The sequence below is a fragment of the Dioszegia hungarica genome, assembly GCF_025882075.1.
Source record: "Dioszegia hungarica strain PDD-24b-2 chromosome Unknown MKK02contig_7, whole genome shotgun sequence".
Lineage (NCBI taxonomy): Eukaryota > Fungi > Basidiomycota > Tremellomycetes > Tremellales > Bulleribasidiaceae > Dioszegia > Dioszegia hungarica.
Genome location: NW_026515769.1, coordinates 70,803 through 90,705, shown reverse-complemented (window position 1 = coordinate 90,705; position 19,903 = coordinate 70,803). Strand labels below are relative to the sequence as shown.

The following is a 19,903-nucleotide window of genomic DNA, read 5'->3' as shown; positions in this document are numbered from 1 at the left end:
GATGTCACATCGCTATACCACTGCTACCTGAATGCTCCCATCCCCTCACATACCCTCTTCTTTTCGCATCGACTCTCCAAGGGTGACATATTCCGCCAAACACTCGGGATTCCGCAGTGTCGCCGGGTTGATAGAGGATACCGGGGCGCCGTTGATGACCTATGACCACCATCAGCTCAACGTCTCGGCCACAAAGGGACCGGATGCGCTGCACTCACCTTTCTGATGGGAATCTCGACACGCTTGCCAGTGAGCGTGACCGGGATATCGCTGACTTTGAGGATCTATCTCGTCAGCTGATGCGTCCTTTCGCCAGACCGCAGCTCACCTTGCCCGGTACGTGCCTCGCACTTCGAGCTAGCCGGATAGACGTCTTGATCTTCTTGATCAGCCCTTCATCGAGCTCCTTGTCGCTTCCCATCTGCACCGTAAGCTATACCATCCGCCGCCTGCGCTCTGGTGTTGGGCCTGGACGTACCTTGACAAAAAGTATGACCTTCTCATCCGCCCCGCCGTCAACCATAAGCCCCACGACCAACGTCTCCTCCACTCCAAGCGCGACAAATTCAGGCGTCTCGAGCACCGAGTAGATGTCGGTGGGTCCGAAGCGGATTCCACCGGGATTGAGAACCCCATCGGAGCGACCGAGCATGATGAGTCCACCGGCATTGTTAGAGCGGGATGGGGTGATCTTGACACTGAGGATTAGCTCGGCTCAAATTGCGTGCGGTAAGAAGGTCAAAGAGCTCACAAGTCACCGTGATCTGCACCATCAGCTTAGTCTTACCTCACCGACCACACAGATGAGCCAGGAAGACTCACACCATACACCCTGATCATCCTTGAAGTAGCTCTCTCTGAACCTCCCTTCCGCTTTCGCCACCTCGGCCTCATCGTGCCCATGTCCCCTCAGCGGCCAGAACCCGACTGGCTGAATAGGGAATGCCTCCCTGCATACCAGCTCTCCCGGAGGTTTCCCATCTGCCCCAGTCGCCGAAGCCGCATCGCCGTCGGTATCGTTGTCACTGATGGTGTCGAGGGCAAAGCCGAGCATGCGGGACTGGATCTCGCCTCGGTACACCGGAAGAGAGGTATTGCGGCCTGCAAAGACGGAGCAGATGTCAGAGCCGCCTATTTGTCAGCTCGTACACCGACTAGAGACGATGATGACACATACCAGTAACAGACCCTAGCAAGACATCACTCTTCACGTTCTCATACACGAAGTCAAACAACACAGGCGGCAGCGGGCTCCCCGTGCTGAGTATCTGCCGCAAAGTCTTGAGGTCGTGATTCCCCTTGACGTCCGTATGGACCTTGCTGATCTGCTCGAGGTACTTGGCGCTGGTCCCGAAGATAGTGATACCGAGCTCGTCGACCAGGTTCCAGAGTAAGGCGGGACGCTTCAAAGGCGAGCCTTCGAAGAGGACGATACGGGCGCCGGTGGCTAGACCGGAAACGAGGTATTGGAACATCATCCAGCCGCTGAGACGTCAGCAACGGTACTGAACAGACACTAAGGATGAGAGAGCGCACGGTGTGGTATAGTAGAAGTAGACGTCGTGCTTGCCCATATCCCCGGCGAGAACGTGTTCTCTCAGCGAGTCGATCAACATCCCGCCTTGACGATGGACGATCGCTTTTGGCTTGCCTTATATATGAGCTCATTGTCTGCCATATAGACCCAAAGTTGCAGAGCACAGGACTCACCGGTCGTCCCGCTCGAGAAGAGGATCCAGATCGGCTCATTGAACCCCATCCTCTTGAATTCGACCTCCCCTTCCCCTCCGCTCTCCATATACTCCTCCCAGCCTCTCACTTTACCGTCTAGTCCATCTGGTATGGGAACGAACTTCGATGGTAGGTGATCAACGATAATCGTCTGCACGGGCGGGGAGTCCAGGCTCGACAGCAAAGGAGGAAGGAGCTGTAATAGCGGCCGGACCGTTTCGGCATAGACGACCCCGTTGGTGACGAAAAGCAGCTTCGGGCGGATCTGCGAAAGCCGCTCATGGACTCCATCAACGCCAAAGTCGGCTGCGGCGGAGGAGAAGATGGCGCCTAGGGACGAGCAAGCGAGGAGGACGACGACCGCTTCCTGCACAGGTCAGCTTGATCCAGCTTAGCTAGCCACCACGGATACGTACCAGGCAGTTCCCTCCCCAGAAAGCTATCGTATCCCCCTTCTCCACCCCTAAAGCTTTCATCCCCCTCTGACATCGCCCCACCATTTCCCTCAGCTCTCCCCACTTCACCTCCCTCCTCGCCGGCTCGAACCCCGCTCCCGGGGCCGCCTCTTGCGCCTGAATGATAGCGACGTCCCCATCCCGCCCTTCTCCACCCTTCAGCTGGTTCTCTGCCCAGTTGAGACTGGCGCCCTCAAACCAAAGTGGGTTGTCCCCCGGTCTAGCCGTCTCGTCAACGAAAGGTCCGGTGCCTTTCGTGCCAATCACGCCGGTGTAGTCCCAAACGGCGGACCAGAAGTCGGACCGGTGCTGGATGGACCAAGAGTAGAGGTCGGAGTAAGTACTGAGGGAGAGGGAGTGAGCGGTATTGACGTGGTGCATGAAGCGGTAGGTCTGGGAAGAGTTAGGGTCGGTAGGGCGCCAGAGAAGCTCGTGGTCCGCGTTGAGAATGGCGGCTGACCCTGCACCAGGCGCCGAATTCTGGTTGTCGCTGCTTGCTGGGCTCATATTGAAGTGCTACTAGCGCGTGTAGATGGATCTGACCGTGCTTGAGCGGGGACAGGATAGGTATGTAGAGCTCATAAGAGATCTTGAGGGTGCGATGCATGGTCGAGCTGGCTTGCCGGTTATTGCCTGCAAGTTCCGGCCGAACACGGCCGAATCACCGGGGTAACCCGGGGTAGAATGGCGTAAGCTCGGGTGGGGCTGGCACAAGGAATGAGGAGTAACTTGAAGCGCAATAGACATGATGAAAATTACATGAGACTACAGTACATGCATCAATTACAGCCGCGGGAATGGAGTCACATCGCTGTGTTGGATAGCTTGACGGATCTCATCACCGTGGTCGTATTTAAGACTCGGCAGTCGCATGGGTCCGGAGCATTTGTCTCAACGACGGGGTGATGTGTAAGGATGTGTCCTAATCCTATGCTCGAGTCCCAAGAGTCAGGAGAGAACGCACGAGGACACGGTGATGGTTCGACTCATGGTAGGTCCTCCTTTAGTTCCCCTTCCTATACTCACGACTGAGTAAGGGGTACGGGAATAGGAAAGGAACGCTCCCGACGACACAGTATAGGTAAAATAGCAAGGTCCCTCTTGACACCTGCATAGCTAGATCGAATGCCTCTCACCTTCTCGTCGCCAATCTGAAGCGGTCATTATCAGGTCTCCAGCACCAAAGTTACACCTCTCTTCGACTGATTACGGACCGCTACCAACAAGATCATGTTTCCCTCCCACAAACTTCTCCTTATCCTCCACGCGGCCGGTCTCATTGATCTCATTCTCGCATGGAACGAGATCACGATAGATGCGAACGGTCAAGACAAGCTGAATATCTTCGGTGTACCAGGATCGGTATCAGGCCTGACCTCACCTCGACATCGAATCGCAAATTCCTCCTTACCGAGGCGAGGACTGCGGTCTATGGGGGGTATACGGCCCCAGGCCTGCCAGAGCAATACAGGGATCCAGAATGGTTGAAGGGTGTAGGGGTATTCTCGATTGCCGATGCCGACGGCGAAGTCTTCGTAAGTCGCTTGCAGTTCACGAGAGTCTGAGAATTGTATATGGGCAGACGAGCGTTTACAGTGTGAGCTTGTGGGGGTACCCGATGAGAAAGTCCTTAATGACCCAGACAAGGTCCTGAGGTGGTCCATTGTCAGGCCAGGGGGCAGATACAGAACCGTCCGACTGCACGAGAAGCCTGCACGGTGTCACGCTCAAGTGTACAGAAGTGCACCCTGATCGATGGCACACCGTAGACCTGACATACTTATGTACAGACCAGATGTATGAGTAGTAGCAGCACTGTACAGCTCTGTACCTGAGCTGTCCGCTCTCGCATCCAGACTGTGCGACTATACCCTCAGGGGTATGGACAGCTGCACGCACACTGGCGTTGCTCAAGTCTGCCATTCATTTGCAGCCCGCTGCGATGTCGATGCACACTTGTCATGATGATTTACGGGCTTAAGCTTCGTCACTCTTCTCAATACCACTCAGGATATGCGCATATCCCTTCAGGCGAGGCGCGGATTGACCACACTCTACCGCTCCAGCCACCTCCGACCGCCCATCCGCCACACTCAGCTGGAAGATAAGACCGGTTCAACAAATTATCCGCTTACGAGAAGGCGATCGCCGGGGGATCTGGGTGTCTGCTCGATTGATCTCCCCCGCCTTATCATCCATCTCTTATCTTTCGGTCCCTGCTCGCGTCGAATCAGCATTCACTCAAGGGATAAGATAACAGCGTGTCGGGACATGTGGATATTTACAGCTCGCCCGGCACGTCGTCCGGCCGGTGATTTGTCAGCCGCCCGCCCTGCCAAGCTTCCGCTGACCCGTGTCCGTGGAGAGTCACATTAGACGCAGGCTGGAAGAGTAGAGGCGCCTAGTGGAAGGCTGGGGCTTGCGCTTCTTATCAGCAATCACCGGGCCCCGAAGATGTCCGACCGGACAGGAAGCTGATAGCAGCACCTGTCCGAGCAGTAGCAGCCGTCACGGGGTATATATAATAGACGTCTCTGCTTGTCGACCCTCCACCATTCTCTTCACCTTGCACACTAGAGCGACCGCACTTCCCCACTCCTTCCCCAGCCTCACCCACCCCATCTACCTACCCATCACAATGCTCGACGTCCCCGCCCACTCCACCGCCCTCCTTGCGGCCAAGGCCAAGTCTGGCAAGACCTTCGACCAGATTGCCGAGGAGATCAACAAGCCCGAGGTCTGGACCACCGCCCTCTTCTTTGGTCAGACCCGGTGTGACGAGGAGACCGCCAAGAAGATCGTTGCTGCCCTCGGCATTGAAAGCGGAGAGGCGCTCGTCATGGGTCTTGCTGGCAAAGATGAGGGATCCATGGGTGTTGAGGGCATGACTACCCGTGGTGGTACTTGGGACGGGCCCCCTCAGGTGAGTTCTCCGCCATTTCTTGCCTCGTCTTCTGTTGGGATCAGTAGCTAATAAGCAGGACCCGGTTCTCTACCGTCTGTACGAGGTACTCGTCGTCTACGGCTTCTCTTACAAGGCTCTCATCCACGAGAAGGTACGTCGCGCTCCCTCTCTCTCTTGCCTACTCTTGACATCGAATGGGACCGAATGGGACCTAGCTGACTTGCAGTTTGGCGATGGTATCATGTCCGCTATCGACTTCCGCACCTCAGTCACCCGCAAGGCCGACCCCAAGGGTGACCGAGTCGTCATCACTCTCGACGGAAAGTTCCTCAACTACTCTACCCCGGAGGTCTGGGGCCGCTAGATGTAGATTTAGAGCCAGAGTCGGGGAGGTTGTTGTAGTAGACCAAAATTTGTATGCAGGCTTGTGCTTCTGAGCTTTCTGGTCCGGTTATCTAGCACAGCGGCGGTGGCCTGCACTGCACTCATTCGTTCTTGGTGGACGTTCACTGAGCATGGTCTACTGCGCTTCTTCCGACTTGTAGCTCGCGAATGAGCCGAGGAATTGTAGGGGCGGGGTAGTACGATGCTGTACGATATGACTTGCGTCGCAATCGGGCTTGTCTTCTCAATCTCGCTCTGATATGAGTGACGAAAGATAGAGCTGAGTGCGCCTGGAAAACCGACACGAGGAGACAAGACTGAGCAGATGTTGACGTCATTTAGCCCGGCAGCTCACAAGGCGACTCAAGCCCGGCTCATTCTAGAGCGAGTCCGCTCGAGTATCTCAACCTTGACTGGACTTGACTTGTCCAGCGTGCAATCTATCCATTCCCTATCTACTATACACCCTCTCGATCCTACCAGCTACCATCTACAAACTACCGGAGTACCACCATCTACGAACTACCCTTCCCGACCTTTCTGCCCGCGGAGGTGGTATCAGCCTCCGTCCCGTAGATGGAAGGAGGAGTCTCGGCGCCGTCCTCGTGCCTGACGATAGTGGAGCCGGTGGCAGGCTCTGTTCGGCCTGAGGAGAAGCGGTTGAAGAAGGGAAGCTCTGGCGGGTGGTAGAAGCACAGCATGGGGATACCGAGTAGGAGACCGCCGACGACTGAGGGGTCAGCCATGATTGGACGAACAAGAAGAGCATGAGGCTAGTGAGAGGGGAGGACATGAAGGGCTGAAGGAAGGACCTACTGTTACCGAGGAGAGAAGGGATCATGGATCGGCCAATGTACTGACCGACACCGACGTTGGCGCCGTTGAGCATACCGATGGGGATGTAGAACATGTTGCTGCTGATCAGCTTGAGCACATCCAGAAGAAGCTGAAGTTCTCACACGATGACGTGCTCAAAGCCGAGGATGACGAAGACAAAGACGGGGAAGTGGAGAGCGGCGATCTTGGAGACCATCTCGCGGGCGCCGGTACCGAGGAGGACGGCCATGCAGACTGACTGATCAGCTTGAAACTATGGGAGGTATTTGGTAGGCTCACCCAAGAAGTTACAGCCAATCCCACGGAGGAAGCACTCGCCCCAGCCCTGGTTGCTCTTGTTGACAGCGACGGCGATCGAATAGGTGATCATGCCGGATGTGTAGAGGCCGGACCAGTGGGCGAGGAAGGCGACAAAGGTGAGGGCGCCAGCGAGGTTACCGAAAAAGACAAAGATCCAGTTGACGGGGATCTCCCAGAGCCTGACGCGCCCCTTCATCCAGGCCATGGGGACGACCATAAAGTTGGCGGTGCAGAGGTCTTGACCGGTGAGGACGAGCATGATGAGACCGACCGGGAAGAAAAAGGCGGCAACGAGGGTGATGAGGCCGGGGTAGTCGGTGCGGAGGGTTCCGGAACCGCCTTGGATGACTTGGACGAGCATGGCTCCGAAGCAGAGCTGCCAGTCAGCTAGGGCGAGCAATGAGGGGGAAGGGCAGACTTACAATCCATGCTGACATCCATGACTTGAAGAAGGTGATATGGTAGGCCTGCTTTGCCTTTTTCTCGCCCAGACCAATGAGCGCTGACAGTCAGCGATGCCTCAGGATGGTTCACAGCACAAGGCTTACCAGCAGTGATTTCGGGGGGTGTAAGAGCGTCAGACATCATGTCAAGCGGCTGTTGGCTATACACAAGAGAATGGAAAGGTGGGTGAGAGGAAGTGGGTGCGGGCAAGATGCGCGCGCTATGGGCTTTAAGTTGTCAGTTCAAGTGATGGACACCCTCTGACCCCATTCCCAGCAGAGAGACCATCTCATACCCCGGTTGGACCGATAAGCAGGCATACCCCGCAGCTCATTCGCTGCAGATACTCCCCTGCCTCGATCGTCCGTAGATCCCAGCTCGGCATCTTGGACGGCAGAGTCGGAGGAGAACGGGGGAGGCGGGTCAGCATGTGTGCAAGCTTTGCGCTCTTATCTTTGGCCCGTGTGAGATAGGGGTTTGCCTGGGTTGGCGCAATCCGCGAAGACTAGTACTTCGGGCAGTGGGCGCCGAGACGGGCCGAAGACTTCAGCAGATTTAGTTTTACTTGGGCTGCTTGGCAGGGGTCAGTAGCTCAACTTAGAACACGAGTGCCCGATCAGCTGGAAGAGGGATCTGTTTTCCCCGCATGGCTGTCTTGCGATAAGGACAGAGTGAAAATTGGGTGCGATAAGGGGGGATAAGGGGCAAGGAATGCTGCCCTGAGGTGACTGCCACACTCAGCCACGTGAGGTAATTGCTACTCTGGGAAATAAATTAATAAATCCTTATCTCCCCCTCCTTTGGGTCTTATCCACCATCTCTGCTATCTCACCCTATCTCACCGTTCGCAAGGAACGAGTACCCCGCACTATCAGCCAGATGAGAGCAGCCGAGAACCGGCATCTGCTGGTGCCAAGTGTCAGCAAGTGAAGGCGGCTGCTCCTCACGGCACTGATGATAGCAGGAATCAGCGCGGTCTGATTTGCTGGAGATCCCACTGGCCCGCGATGAGTGCGATAGCAACAGTGGCAGCCCGACGCAGCTGTAGAGCTGAAGGTCTGAAGGCAGCTCTATACTGTGTGCTCAATCTGCTCTGACATTGACATACATTGATTCTTTGACTTAGCACACCTCGCAAGGCTGATCCACTGCGACTCGCTCGGCTCTTGATAATCACCCAGACAAGATGGCGATACAACCGCCCCCGGAGGCTTCCAAGCGGGTGCAGGTTATGGTGGTGGGCTTGGGGATGGTCGGGATCGGTAAGCCGTTTGACTGGTCACGAGTCAGCGGAGCTGATCTCATAGCGTTCATCGAGAAGATGCTCACGCTCGATACGGTGGGGAAATACCACATCCGGACGTGCGGCGAGGAGCCTACAGTAGCGTACAACCGAGTCGGTCTGACTGGTACGTCTCCCTGAGTGACATGTGAAACGCTCAGCTGACAGCGAAAAGAGTACTTCCAGCACCGCAACGTATCGGAGCTTTACCTCAACCCTGTGTCATGGTATGCCGAGCAGAACCCCGAGCAGTTCAGCTTCCACATCGGCGAGCAGGTTCTGCGGATCGATCCCGCCAAGAAGGAGGTGCACACTAGCAAGGACAATGTCTTCACGTGGGTCTTCCGTGGCTGGCGTGACTTGAGCTGATCGACAGCTACGATATTCTCGTCTTGGCCACCGGCTCTGCAGCTGGGCTTCCGCCTTATGTCTCGGCTGAGCGAGCACGCAAGACCAAAGGTATGTCCGCACTTGCGAAGTGGCTGACATCAGGTGTCTTCGTCTACCGTAGTATCGCCGATCTGGAGAACATCATCAAGTATGCCGAGCAGGACCACGTGACTCGCGCAGAGGTCATCGGTGGAGGCGTAAGTCCCTCACGTCGTCCCAGCGAATACCGCTGACTCCATAGCTGCTCGGTCTGGAAGCCGCCAAGGCCGTCTATGATATGCCGTCTGTCCCCAACGTCTCGATCCACATTCGACAGGACTACCCACTCAACCGCCAACTCGACGCATCGGCAGGCATGCTCGTCCTTCGCAAAATCGAGGATCTGGGCGTCAAGGTTGTCACCAAGTCGACCATCAAAGATATGACGACCCGGACGGACGAGTCTGGCGAGACCTTTACGGGCTTTCAGACCGCCTCGGAGCCCATTGAGTCGGACTTGGTCATCTACGCCGTTGGTATCAAGCCTCGGGACGATCTCGCGCGGGACAGCGGAATCGAGCTGGATGCTGGTGGTGGTGTCAAGATCGGGGACGACCTCATGAGTTCTGCGAAGGACGTGTATGCCATTGGAGAGTGTGCGAGCTGGCGCGGAAACGTGAGTCCACCCGTCGGCTGTGCTGACAGTAGTTCTACGGTCTCATCGCACCCGGCGTGGAAATGGCCGATATCCTCGCCTTCAATCTCACCCAAACCCACGGCGAAGGCGCTCCCAAGCACGCAGCGCGGAAGATGAACACTCCCGACCTCTCGACCCGGCTCAAGCTCATGGGTGTCGACGTTGCCTCCTTTGGAGACCACTTTGCCGACATGCGCGTCCAGCCCAAGATCTACTCTGCCCCTGCGCTCGGCGAGGTGCATATCGAAAAGCCGTCCAGGTCGAACGAGAATACAGCGGTCAAATGCTTGACATACCACGATCCCTTCTCGGCGACGTATAAGAAGTACATCTTCAGTCAGGATGGGCAGCATCTGTTAGGCGGGATGATGATCGGGGATGTTGGGGACTTTACCAAGCTCGTCGCCATCACCAAGAAGAAGGTTCGTATCCTCTTTTTCTGCAGGGAGCTGGGCTGACTCTGCAGAAAAAGCTCGACGTGCCTCCTTCCCAGTTCATCCTTGGCTCCAAGTCCGAGGGCGAGACCAACGGGGACGACCTGGACGACGACACCACCATCTGCTCTTGCCACGTAAGTTCTCCGAAAGAGTTGCGCTGATCTCAGAACGTCACCAAAGCCGCCATCACCAGCTGTGTCAAAGACGGTCTCACCGATTTTGCCAAGATCAAGGCCAAGACCAAGGTGGGGACGGGATGTGGTGGATGCGTCCCCCTCGCCACCTCTATCTTCAAGACGGAGATGAAGAAGCTCGGTCACTCGATCAACAACAAGTGAGTCCGAATCCTGGCTGCGACTAACGCCAGTCTCTGCCACCATATCAAGATGAGCCGACAGGACCTGCTCTACACGGTTAAGATCAAGAAGCTCAAGGACTTCCGGTCGATCATGGATACCATCGGGACGGGCAACGGGTCGCAAGGGTGCGAGATCTGCAAGCCTGCCATCGGGAGCGTATTGTCCTCGCTGTACAACGAGTTCGTCATGGCACCCAAGCACCATGGGAACCAGGATACAAACGATCGGTGAGTACTCCTTGGTTTTGTGAGCTCGAGCTGATGCCCAGGTACATGGCCAACATCCAGCGGGACGGCACATTCTCGGTCGTCCCTCGTATCGCCGCCGGGGAGATCAAGCCCGAGGAGCTCATCGTTATCGGTCAAGTCGCCAAGGAATTTGACCTCTACACCAAGATCACCGGCGGACAGCGGATCGATATGTTTGGCGCCAAGAAGCAGGACCTCCCGACCATCTGGTCTCGCCTCATCGACGCCGGTATGGAGTCGGGTCAAGCGTACGGGAAAGCTTTGCGGACGGTCAAGTCCTGCGTGGGCAGCTCGTGGTGTCGGTTTGGCGTGGGAGACTCGGTCGGGCTGGCCGTGGACTTGGAGAACCGGTACAGGGGTGTCCGAGCGCCACACAAGTTCAAGGGAGGGGTCAGTGGGTGTGTCCGAGAGTGTGCCGAGGCCCAGTCCAAGGACTTTGGCCTCATCGCGACCGACAAGGGATGGAACAGTGAGTCCCCTATCTAGGCCACGCAGAAGGCGGGGCTGATCTCAAGTCTTCATCGGTGGGAATGGAGGAATCACCCCTCGTCACGCCAAGCTCTTTGCTTCCGATGTTCCACCCACCAAAGTCGTCCGCATCATCGACCGCTACCTTATGCTCTACATCCGTACCGCCGACCGACTCCAACGTACCGCGCCATGGGTCGAGAGCTTCGAGGGCGGGATCGACAAGCTGCGCAAGATCATCCTGGAGGATGAGCTGGGTATCTGTGCGGACCTCGAGGCGGAGATGCACGCGCTAGTGGGGACATATGAGGATGAGTGGAAGAGGGCGGTGAATGATCCAGAGCTGCGAAAGCAGTTCAAGCAATTCGCCAACTCGGTAAGTACCTCATCCGGGAGTTAGAATCCAGCTGACAGGCCAGGACGAAGTACGCCCATCCATCGAAAAGATTGAAGAAAGGGGCCAGAACCGAGCGGCCGATTGGCCAAAAGACTTCCCACCCATGAAGTTTGAAGCCAAGGACTTACCGACGCCCAAGGAGCAGTGGAAGTGGATCCCCCTCGCTACAGTGGACGACCTCCGGCCTACACACGAGAATACCACGAGCGCCGCAGTGAGGTATGGGGAGGACTCACAGCTCGCCATCTTCCATTACCCGGGTAAAGGGTATCTGGCCTCTCAGCAGATGTGCCCGCACAGGCGTGCCTTTGTGAGTCCATCTCTGTGCACAGCAGTAGGCATTACTGACGAACTAGGTGCTGGACCATGGTATCGTCGGAGATGACAAGGATGGAAACCTCTATGTCTCTTGCCCGTAAGTACCTCTCCGATGTCGCTCCGGATGAGGCTGATCATCAGGCTGCACAAGAGGAATTACGATCTCAAGACTGGCGACTGCAGTACCGACCCAAGTATGCACATCCTGACCTTTGAAGTCAAGGAAGAGGCGGGGACCCTTTTGGTCAAGTTGCCGCCAGCGGAGGAGCTCGACGAGATGATTGGTAGTTCCAAGTGTAAGTTTTCCCCTCTGGGACTCAAGCAAATGAGTAGAGCTGATTGAGATAGGGATGGTCCGCAAGTCTACGGCAGAAGCGCTCGGGCGGATCCCGGCTACCAGAATTGAGATTGTGCCGCCTTCCATGCGGGCCCTCCAGGACCCAACGTCCTCGCCTGAGGCCAAGCATGGGAGCAACGGCGGCGGGTGCGGGAGTGCTGCTCTAGACTGGTAAATGATCTTGATGTGGCGTTGAGATAGATAGACAGACTCTTTTGTATGGTCCAGCTTTTGTATAGATGTCGTGACGGCAGTAGTTCGGAGCGACTGGGAATTGCGCGGGTAAAACACCTTCCAAGCGTCATCAAGACATCCTCTTCATACAAGATCCTACTCTTCGACCTCCATCGTCTCCTCTATACTCATCTCCATCGAGTATCCTTCTTCCTCCCCCTCTCCAGCTTTCCTTCCGGATCCAGCTCCACTACCGCCCGTCCCCACCGTCACAGCCACCGCCATCTCCTTGCCCACCCCATCCTCATCGTCTTCCGGCACAGCCCCAAACGCCGTATTCCCCTTCGGGACCGCAAACGGATCCATCGCCCTATCTGCCAAACTCGGGGGCAGACCCGGCAGACTCCTTGGCGGCAACGTCTCCACCTGCTCCTTCAGCGCCATCTCCAGCAAGACCGTCGCGATCGGGTCCTGCGGCGCAAGAGCGAGCGCAGCGTGGTAGAGCCGTACAGCGCCACGGATGTCGGTACGGATGTGCGAGAGGAGCGCGAGGGAGGCGAGGGCGGTGTGTGAGGTAGGATCGAGCCGGAGGGCATGGAGGTAGGAGGTTTCGGACCGGGCGAGGTCGCCGAGCAGGCGGTAGGCGTGTCCAAGGTTGACATGGGTCGAGGCCCAGGTAGAGGGGACGCCCTGCATTTCCTTGGCGGACCGAATGGCGGATTTGAAGTATTTGATAGCGGAGGGGTAGCTGGATGTCAGCTCAAGCACAGGCGATGGAGAAATTTGGACATCTCACTCGTCCTTGTTGTATGCGACCACACCGAGCTCATTCAGCAACAACGGATCCGTCCCGTTAATAGCCTCAGCGGCCAGGAAGTACTCCTCCGCGAGACTTGTGGCTGACAGTTGTAGGTGCTCCATCCCGATAAAGAGTAATGGCAGGTGCGATCTGGAAGGTCAGCTGGTTCCCAGATCCAGATACGATCAAAGAGTTAGAGCTCACCCTTGGAACAGCCTGGCAGAGGTAGAGTAGGCGGTGATAGCGTGATCATGCTCTCCCTCATATGCGAACGAATGAGCGAACGCTATCCAAGCCGGAGCGAAGCGCGAGTCAATCAAGTTGGCTTTACTGCGATTATCAGCGCTCGATCACACCTCTGCCTGCTTCCTATCCGCTCGAGACACCACGATGGTCCATTGAGCCAGAAGTCGGCGGAGGCTGCGACTCACCTGAAATACCGCCTCGCCTCCCCCCATCTCCTTCCCGAGAAATACCACAATCCTACAGCATACCACGTGACGGCTCCGGCCGGGTCCTGCTCTACCAAATCGTGCGCGAGCATGAAGAGGGAAGATCGGAGGCGGTGGATATGGTGCATGCACGCTAGGTGGAGAGGGAGGGCGAGGGGATGACTGGGTATCCTAGCGAGAATTCTGTGACAGTCAGCCAAGTCGTCCCGGAAGGAGAAGAGAGACTCACTTTGTCGTCACAGCATAGCACTCTTCCCACTTGTATCGCGCATACAACTCGTCCGCCTCTCCTACCAACACATCGCAATTTTCCGAGAGACCATACTCCGCCACTAGCCTCTCTCTGGCTCGGACGATCTGGCCGACATGTGCGTCCTTCCCCGTGAGCTTTTGTTTCTGCCTAAAAACAACTGTTCCTCGCGGCTCACCTTCTTGAGTTTGGTCGTATACATGAGCTTGACAAACGTCGCCTCCTCCTCAGAGAGATGTTTCCTGTACGAGAGATTCTGGACAAACTCCCATTCTGCCATATCAGCTTTCACTCGCCATCCTAGCCCGAAGACAAGAAGGCAGCAACTTACCCTCCTTCGACGACAACATACCGCCCTCTACCAGCTCCCTGAACGCATCATAGTTCTTTACGTCGATCATAAGCGCCTCCATCAGGCTCTCTTTGGCGAGCTGCATGGACGAGAGGCGGAGGTGCAGCTGGCCACGGAGGAAGCACATGGACGAATTGAGCTATCGAATCAGCAGCTACTCGGAAGAGTCGTATGACAAGCAGCTTACCTTGACGCCACCATAAGGCGTGTATGCTGGAGAAGTGCTATCTGTCATATTAGCTCGTTCCTAATGAGCTTCCGGCGAAAGAGGACATCAGGGCTTACCTGGCTCTCTGAACGGGTTGGTCTCGCCCAATAATTCCAGCGCATCATGATACTTCTCCTCGTGTACCTGAGCGTCAGCTGAAATCGCGTAGGCCAAGTAACGCTCAGACAGTAATTCACCAAACACTGAGCAGCCAGATATCGACAGGCCAAACTCTCATCGATCAACCTTCCCCTCCCTTCTCCTGCTTCTCCCTCCCCACTCGTATCCCTCCTACCACCCATGAATCCGCCCTCTCCCGGCCCATCCCCACCTTCAAACATATCCTCGTCCTCCCCTCCCTCGCCCTCGTCCGTATGCCCATGACCGTTGCGTACTACCTCCTTGCCCTTCCCTTTCCAGCTGGTATGAGAGCTGCCTTGGCTAGCGGAGAGGATCCCGTCTATCCGAGGGAGTGCAGGTGCGGGAAGGGGATCGGTCAAGAGGCGTTCGGCGCGGAGATAGTGTCCCGTGAGGAAGTAGGCTTGGGCGAGCCAGAAGGCGTCGTTCGCGTCGCCTGCCGGATCAGCCTTGATCGCAGTGACAGTGCCTCGGTGATCCGACCCAGCGCCTGATCATCACTCATCCAGTAAGACGGGGCGCTAGCATCGCCTCTGGCTTCCTTGTCCTCTTTGAAGCTCAAATGAGAGGCAGTCAACTCACCGGTCCAGCTCAAGATCTTATCTCCCCACATAGCCGCCGTCTCATACAGGTGCTGCAGCATAGCATCCTGTCTCCACTGGCGCATGGAATCCACCAATCCCCATTTGCCAGCCGTGTCCCCTTCCCCTTCACACTCGTCTTCTTCTCCTTCTTCCTCGACATGACCAGCACCGCTTCCGCTCCCTCCATTTTTCGCACCGACGATCCCCGCCAGCCGACTCTTCGGCTTCGCGCCCCCCGCGCCTGCATCATAAGGCAATGCAGTCCTTCCCGAGCTTGCGCGACTGATCGGACTTGGCCTCGCCCGGGGCGAAAGCGGGACGATCCCCTCGTTTCCCTGGGCGATAGCCGAGCGGAGATGCGCAGGAGAGAGGAATGGCGATGATGGTCCAGCAGCAGCATGGCCATTGCCATTAGTCAAAGCTGTAGGACGCTGGGTGGGACGGGAAAAGAAGGATGTTTCAGTGTCATACCTCAAAAGTCAGCTTGAGTCGTCTCTCCGCGTATGCCAGGGCGAGTGAGTGAGCTTACAATCCATCACCACTCTGATCCAGACTCGGCGCGAAGCTGAACGAGTTGCTCAAGGAGCTTCGAGGCGCAGGTTGACGTCTACGATGCCCCGCGGGATTGGGCGAGAGCCTCAAGCCTGACGAGTCGGACGACGGGTTTGGCGGGGTGAACATTGACTCTCCGTGCTCTGACGTAGCAATGCGGACGACACCTTCCTCTGTGTGTTCCGGTCAGGTGGGGCTATGAGCTGTTTTGTTGATGGACAAGTAGAGAAATAGACTGAATTTGGCTGGAGATAATGGACGCGTCGAAGGCGAAGGCGAGGCTGGTCCGTGCGCGCATTTTGGCCAAACTCCTCATTCCTCAGCGTCCCTGCGGTCCAGCCCAAGCCACCGAAAGAGAGAGGCAGCCTGAACAGGAGAATAGACCCCAAGCATGTACATAGCACATCACTACCAAGCCCTGTAAACATTGTCCATAAGCATAGATTCCACCGCGAGCCCAGAATGTCCGTTGTTGATCCGAGAGATAAGTTTAGACGACATAGCCAATGGTCTGCCTCGTCAGCTTGGCTCTTCCATCAACGAGGAGAAGAGGAACTCACGACAGGGGTGATAGTACCATAGGCATTGTTGACCGCAGTCTGGGAGCCTTGAGACGTGAGCAAGAGGACCTCCAAGAGCTGATACTACCGCTGGAGGAAAGCGAAACTCACCGTACATGATCAGACTGTTACTCGAGTCCAAACCAAACTGCTGGTTCGGGACGACCGACTTGTCGTTGTTGACCCAAACAGGAACGAGCTGCTGAAGACCGGTGCCGGAGAGCTGGAACATGCCCGTCTCGGCATAAGGGGTCGAATTGTCGCCGTTCGGGACCTGCTGGGCCGGACCGTAGGGTACATTCTGAGCACTGCTCAAGTAGGCATAGCTGGCCGTCAGCACCACCACCCTTCGTGCTTGGGAATATGGCTACTCACTTTTGACCATTAGCGCTGCCATCGCCTCCAAAGTCGGTGCTGGGGATGTAAGGAGGGGAGTTGGATCCGGTGTTGGATCCGCCAGCGACTCCGGCGAGGTAGGGATAGACGCCAGAAGGAGGGTTGACGATAGGCAGGTTCTGGACGTCATTGGTCGCGAGCGTCAAGGAGAATGCGGTGGCCTTGGTCAAGTCATTGACGTAGGTGAAGTCGCCAGGGAAGGTGGTGGAGGGAGTGACATAGCCGAGTAAGGTGCCGCTGGAGGAAGAGACAGTTAGTCTGGCTTGTGTCGGTACGCTGGGAGAGTTGACTGGATGTCAGCTCAAGTCGCTTCATCCAAAGAACCGGAACTCACGAGCATCCCGCCCAACGAGCTTGAACGGAGACTTGGCGACTACCGTACCGTACCGAGGTGCCTTCTTGCCCGGGACGGCCTGCCGCTTACTGATCTCGGGGTGCTCGCGAGACGACCGCTTGTTGAAAAAACCAATGTTGGGAGTCGGTGAGCTGTCGGAGGAGTCCAGGGCCCCCAAGGTGAAGAGCGAGCCGGTCGAGTTGGTGGCCGCGACGAGGCCAGACAAGGCGCTGAGTGCGATGAGGAGGATAGGCGACTTCATGGCGGTTGCGAGGGTTGGAGTAGGGGGAGGTTGGCGGAGGGATGATGGTAATGAGAAAGATGTCGATGACTTTGGTTGTAGCTCTGTAAGTCGTCGAGGTCTGCGAGTGTTTACCTTGCACCTGTCAGATGTCCACCGAGTACGACGCTCTGCAGCGGCGGCGGTGGCGCCCGCGGGCACGGCTCATGCCATCACCCATCCCGGCTGAGCTTCGCGGCGCAAATGCGCTCAAAGTCGGGAAGCGAACACGGGTCGAGTGAGTTTGTATGCAGCTCTAAGAATAGCCGGTACCTGGATCTACCATATGTCGCGTCAGTACAACTCACGATCTGGATGCTGACGAGAGCAAGCCGGCAGGATTCACATGTGGCAGATACATGACCCATCAGTAGGGCTGCCGATCCTTGCCGATCCCCCTGGAAGCGAAGAAGAGTCGTCGAGGAATGAGGCACTAAAACACCATCCTGTGTTTACCTTTTCGTTTCCGGCCGTTCGTAAGGCTCATCAGGCGAGCATGAGCGGTACGAGCTAGCACGAGGCTAGGTCAGCCACTCAGGCACCCGATAGGGACTCCACGAGGTGACTCATGGTGCTCAGAGTCGCTAAGAGTCGACTCCTCTTTGGCGGGGGCCGGCGCACCGGTCCTTCCGGAGGAGCGTCAACAAGGCATCGACTCCTCTCTTGCTGCTACCTGAGGCAGCCGGATCGCACAGCCCAAAGTCTCATTGTACCATCTCTCTGGAGCTCAACTTACAACTTGACTTACTTTCATCTCCTCATCTCCCCTTCTCATTCACCCTCCTTCTCCCTCACCTCACCTCTCCTCACCTCACCTCAGAATGATCGCGCTCACCCTGCTCACCATAGCCTCCGCAGGCTCCCTCGTTCTCGCTGTCCCTACCAAAACCACTCGCTCCCCCGGCCCCATCACCCTGCCTATGGTCACCAGCGGCAACGCGACCGCTTCGTACTGGCACGATCTCCTATACAGCGACAACGAGACCGCCGACGGATCCATCACGCTCACCAAGCGAGCGGGGACGACCAGTCGAGTCACGTACAAGGCGGATTCGGGAGCCTACTTTTACGCCGTGCCTATCACCATCGGAGCGGGTAAGACTGGGTCGGTGGATACTGTCACCCAAATTGATACGGTGAGTCTTCCTCCTCTTCTCGCAATGCAGACGCCACACCAAAGGGACCCGGCTGACTTTGATAGGGGTCTTCTGATCTTTGGTCGACCGACGTGAGTCCTGCGAATCTAAGCGTACTTGCTGCACTCTTGAACTGATGTTGCAGTACAAGGGAGCGACGGGTACGAATCCCGGTGCTACTGGAGGTTTCCAGATCACCTATGGCTCGGGTGGAGGAGCCCAGGGTACTAGCTACACTGATTCGATCACGGTATGTCCACCTCCGGTTTCTTGCTTCTAACTTCGGGCTTGTGGCTAACATTTCAGATGGGCGGCCTGACTGCTACCGGCGAGCGAGTTGCCGCTGCTACTTCGGGCCAAGGCAACCGTGGAACGTCAGGTATCATGGGCATGTCGTGGATCGCCAATAGCGTGCAGCAGTCGGTTCCATTTGTCCGTGAGTCGACTATCACGCTTATGAGTAGTCGCACCGAAAGCACCACTAGTGCCTGCGCTAACTGACAGAACAACTCTTCAACCAGGGCCAAATCCCAGCTCAGCGTTTCGGATCCGTCATGTCTCTAGACGGCAAGGGGCCTGAGCTCTTCCTCGGCGGTGTCGACACCTCCCGGCTCTACAGTACCCTCACGGCCGCTACTCTCACCTACCAGGCATACTGGACCATCCCCTTTGACGGGATCAAGGTGGGCGCCACGACTCTTGCGGGAGGCGACGCTATCATTGACACTGGTGAGTACTCTGAATCCGCCGTGCTGCCGATTGGCGACTATCCCTTTCGTTGCGTGGCTGGCGCTAATGCCTCAGGCTCCGTGTTCATCTCTGGACCTACCAACCTCGTCCAAAAGATTTACGACAACATCCCCGGAGCTATGCTCGAGTCGAAGTATCTCCAAGCACAGGGCATGTCTCTCACGCAGGACCAGATCAGTACGTACCGTTCTCACCTCCGCCGACCCGACTCCATCTTGCTTCGACGATGTCTACACCTATGCCGAATAGTGCTCTTGCTGACATGACAGACCGTCTGAGCTCATCTTGGGTCCTGCCGTGCGGCCCCAAACTGAACCAGAAGCTGGGTACACGCGTCTCCAACCCTTCCTTCAGTAAGTCTCTCCTCTTCCTGGACAGTGCTGGCATTCCGCTATCTACCGTGCTGCTTGACCCCTGCGGCCGTCTCTCCAATAGCATGCTGACAACCAGTCATCTCCGGCCGCTCCTTCGTCGTGCCCTACGTCTCCCTAGTAGGCGTCCCCTACTTCCGCTATGTTGTCAACGCCGATCGGACCGCGTACATGCCCCCCTTGAACGGTCAATACTACTGCGAGAGTGAGTCTTGGCTTCAGCTCACATTTTTATCTCTCTATCCTCCGTCGATCCAGTGACCTGGACGGTACTCTGTGCTGATGAGCCAGGTCTCCTCATCGGAAACGGCGCATTCGCCAATACCGCCCAGGACTCGAACTGGAACTTTGGCGTTCCGTTCCAGTACCACCTGTATGCGGACTACGACTATAGTGGTGCGGGAGGTAAGGGGACCGTCAGCTTTGACTACAGTATCTAGGCTGGGCGGCGCCGGCGGGGGAGTTGGGCTTGATATGGACAGGACATTTTGGGCAGGTAGGGTATGGTCAGGGTGGGCTCGGGTTCAGGCTCAGGCTCGGGTCTTCGGGTCCGTACTACAACACATACAAGGACATTTTATGGACACTTTGGGCTTTAA

The 19,903-nt window shown here is 56.6% G+C and overlaps 7 protein-coding genes across 7 annotated transcripts; 3 read left to right on the top strand and 4 right to left on the bottom strand.

The window, feature by feature from the left end:
• Positions 1–45: 45 nt before the first annotated feature.
• On the bottom strand, positions 46–2,693 carry MKK02DRAFT_23671 (uncharacterized protein; the record flags this gene model as incomplete). Its single annotated transcript, XM_053086764.1, has 10 exons — positions 46–159; positions 219–284; positions 329–421; positions 479–698; positions 752–764; positions 823–1,131; positions 1,178–1,485; positions 1,537–1,651; positions 1,711–2,098; positions 2,148–2,693. The coding sequence occupies 10 exons, from the start codon at positions 2,691–2,693 to the stop codon at positions 46–48; spliced, it is 2,172 nt and encodes a 723-aa protein (XP_052947000.1).
• Positions 2,694–4,824: 2,131 nt separating this feature from the next.
• MKK02DRAFT_24023 (cyanate lyase C-terminal domain-containing protein) lies at positions 4,825–5,455 on the top strand (the record flags this gene model as incomplete). Its single annotated transcript, XM_053086830.1, has 3 exons — positions 4,825–5,109; positions 5,168–5,242; positions 5,318–5,455. The coding sequence occupies 3 exons, from the start codon at positions 4,825–4,827 to the stop codon at positions 5,453–5,455; spliced, it is 498 nt and encodes a 165-aa protein (XP_052946999.1).
• A 535-nt stretch (positions 5,456–5,990) lies between these two features.
• On the bottom strand, positions 5,991–7,197 carry MKK02DRAFT_43141 (Formate/nitrite transporter; the record flags this gene model as incomplete). The annotated part of the gene is made up of 6 exons (XM_053092288.1): positions 5,991–6,205; positions 6,292–6,389; positions 6,435–6,546; positions 6,592–6,988; positions 7,035–7,114; positions 7,161–7,197. The coding sequence occupies 6 exons, from the start codon at positions 7,195–7,197 to the stop codon at positions 5,991–5,993; spliced, it is 939 nt and encodes a 312-aa protein (XP_052946998.1).
• A 1,045-nt stretch (positions 7,198–8,242) lies between these two features.
• MKK02DRAFT_43140 (nitrite reductase) lies at positions 8,243–12,143 on the top strand (the record flags this gene model as incomplete). Its single annotated transcript, XM_053092287.1, has 16 exons — positions 8,243–8,318; positions 8,364–8,465; positions 8,514–8,673; positions 8,715–8,797; positions 8,831–8,925; positions 8,970–9,383; positions 9,416–9,826; positions 9,871–9,975; positions 10,009–10,175; positions 10,209–10,427; positions 10,469–10,917; positions 10,964–11,292; positions 11,336–11,623; positions 11,670–11,728; positions 11,773–11,927; positions 11,980–12,143. The coding sequence occupies 16 exons, from the start codon at positions 8,243–8,245 to the stop codon at positions 12,141–12,143; spliced, it is 3,276 nt and encodes a 1,091-aa protein (XP_052946997.1).
• A 155-nt stretch (positions 12,144–12,298) lies between these two features.
• MKK02DRAFT_23967 (putative cell division control protein 16) lies at positions 12,299–15,606 on the bottom strand (the record flags this gene model as incomplete). Its single annotated transcript, XM_053086819.1, has 13 exons — positions 12,299–12,890; positions 12,939–13,091; positions 13,146–13,271; positions 13,373–13,576; positions 13,623–13,768; positions 13,822–13,916; positions 13,975–14,134; positions 14,183–14,223; positions 14,281–14,347; positions 14,401–14,455; positions 14,543–14,777; positions 14,924–15,396; positions 15,455–15,606. The coding sequence occupies 13 exons, from the start codon at positions 15,604–15,606 to the stop codon at positions 12,299–12,301; spliced, it is 2,499 nt and encodes an 832-aa protein (XP_052946996.1).
• Positions 15,607–15,967: 361 nt separating this feature from the next.
• MKK02DRAFT_43138 (uncharacterized protein) lies at positions 15,968–17,029 on the bottom strand (the record flags this gene model as incomplete). Its single annotated transcript, XM_053092286.1, has 5 exons — positions 15,968–15,988; positions 16,038–16,084; positions 16,149–16,363; positions 16,413–16,722; positions 16,768–17,029. The coding sequence occupies 5 exons, from the start codon at positions 17,027–17,029 to the stop codon at positions 15,968–15,970; spliced, it is 855 nt and encodes a 284-aa protein (XP_052946995.1).
• Positions 17,030–17,868: 839 nt separating this feature from the next.
• Positions 17,869–19,744, top strand: MKK02DRAFT_43137 (aspartic peptidase domain-containing protein; the record flags this gene model as incomplete). Its single annotated transcript, XM_053092285.1, has 9 exons — positions 17,869–18,183; positions 18,249–18,275; positions 18,329–18,433; positions 18,490–18,619; positions 18,688–18,912; positions 18,988–19,110; positions 19,203–19,286; positions 19,384–19,509; positions 19,596–19,744. The coding sequence occupies 9 exons, from the start codon at positions 17,869–17,871 to the stop codon at positions 19,742–19,744; spliced, it is 1,284 nt and encodes a 427-aa protein (XP_052946994.1).
• Positions 19,745–19,903: the final 159 nt, after the last annotated feature.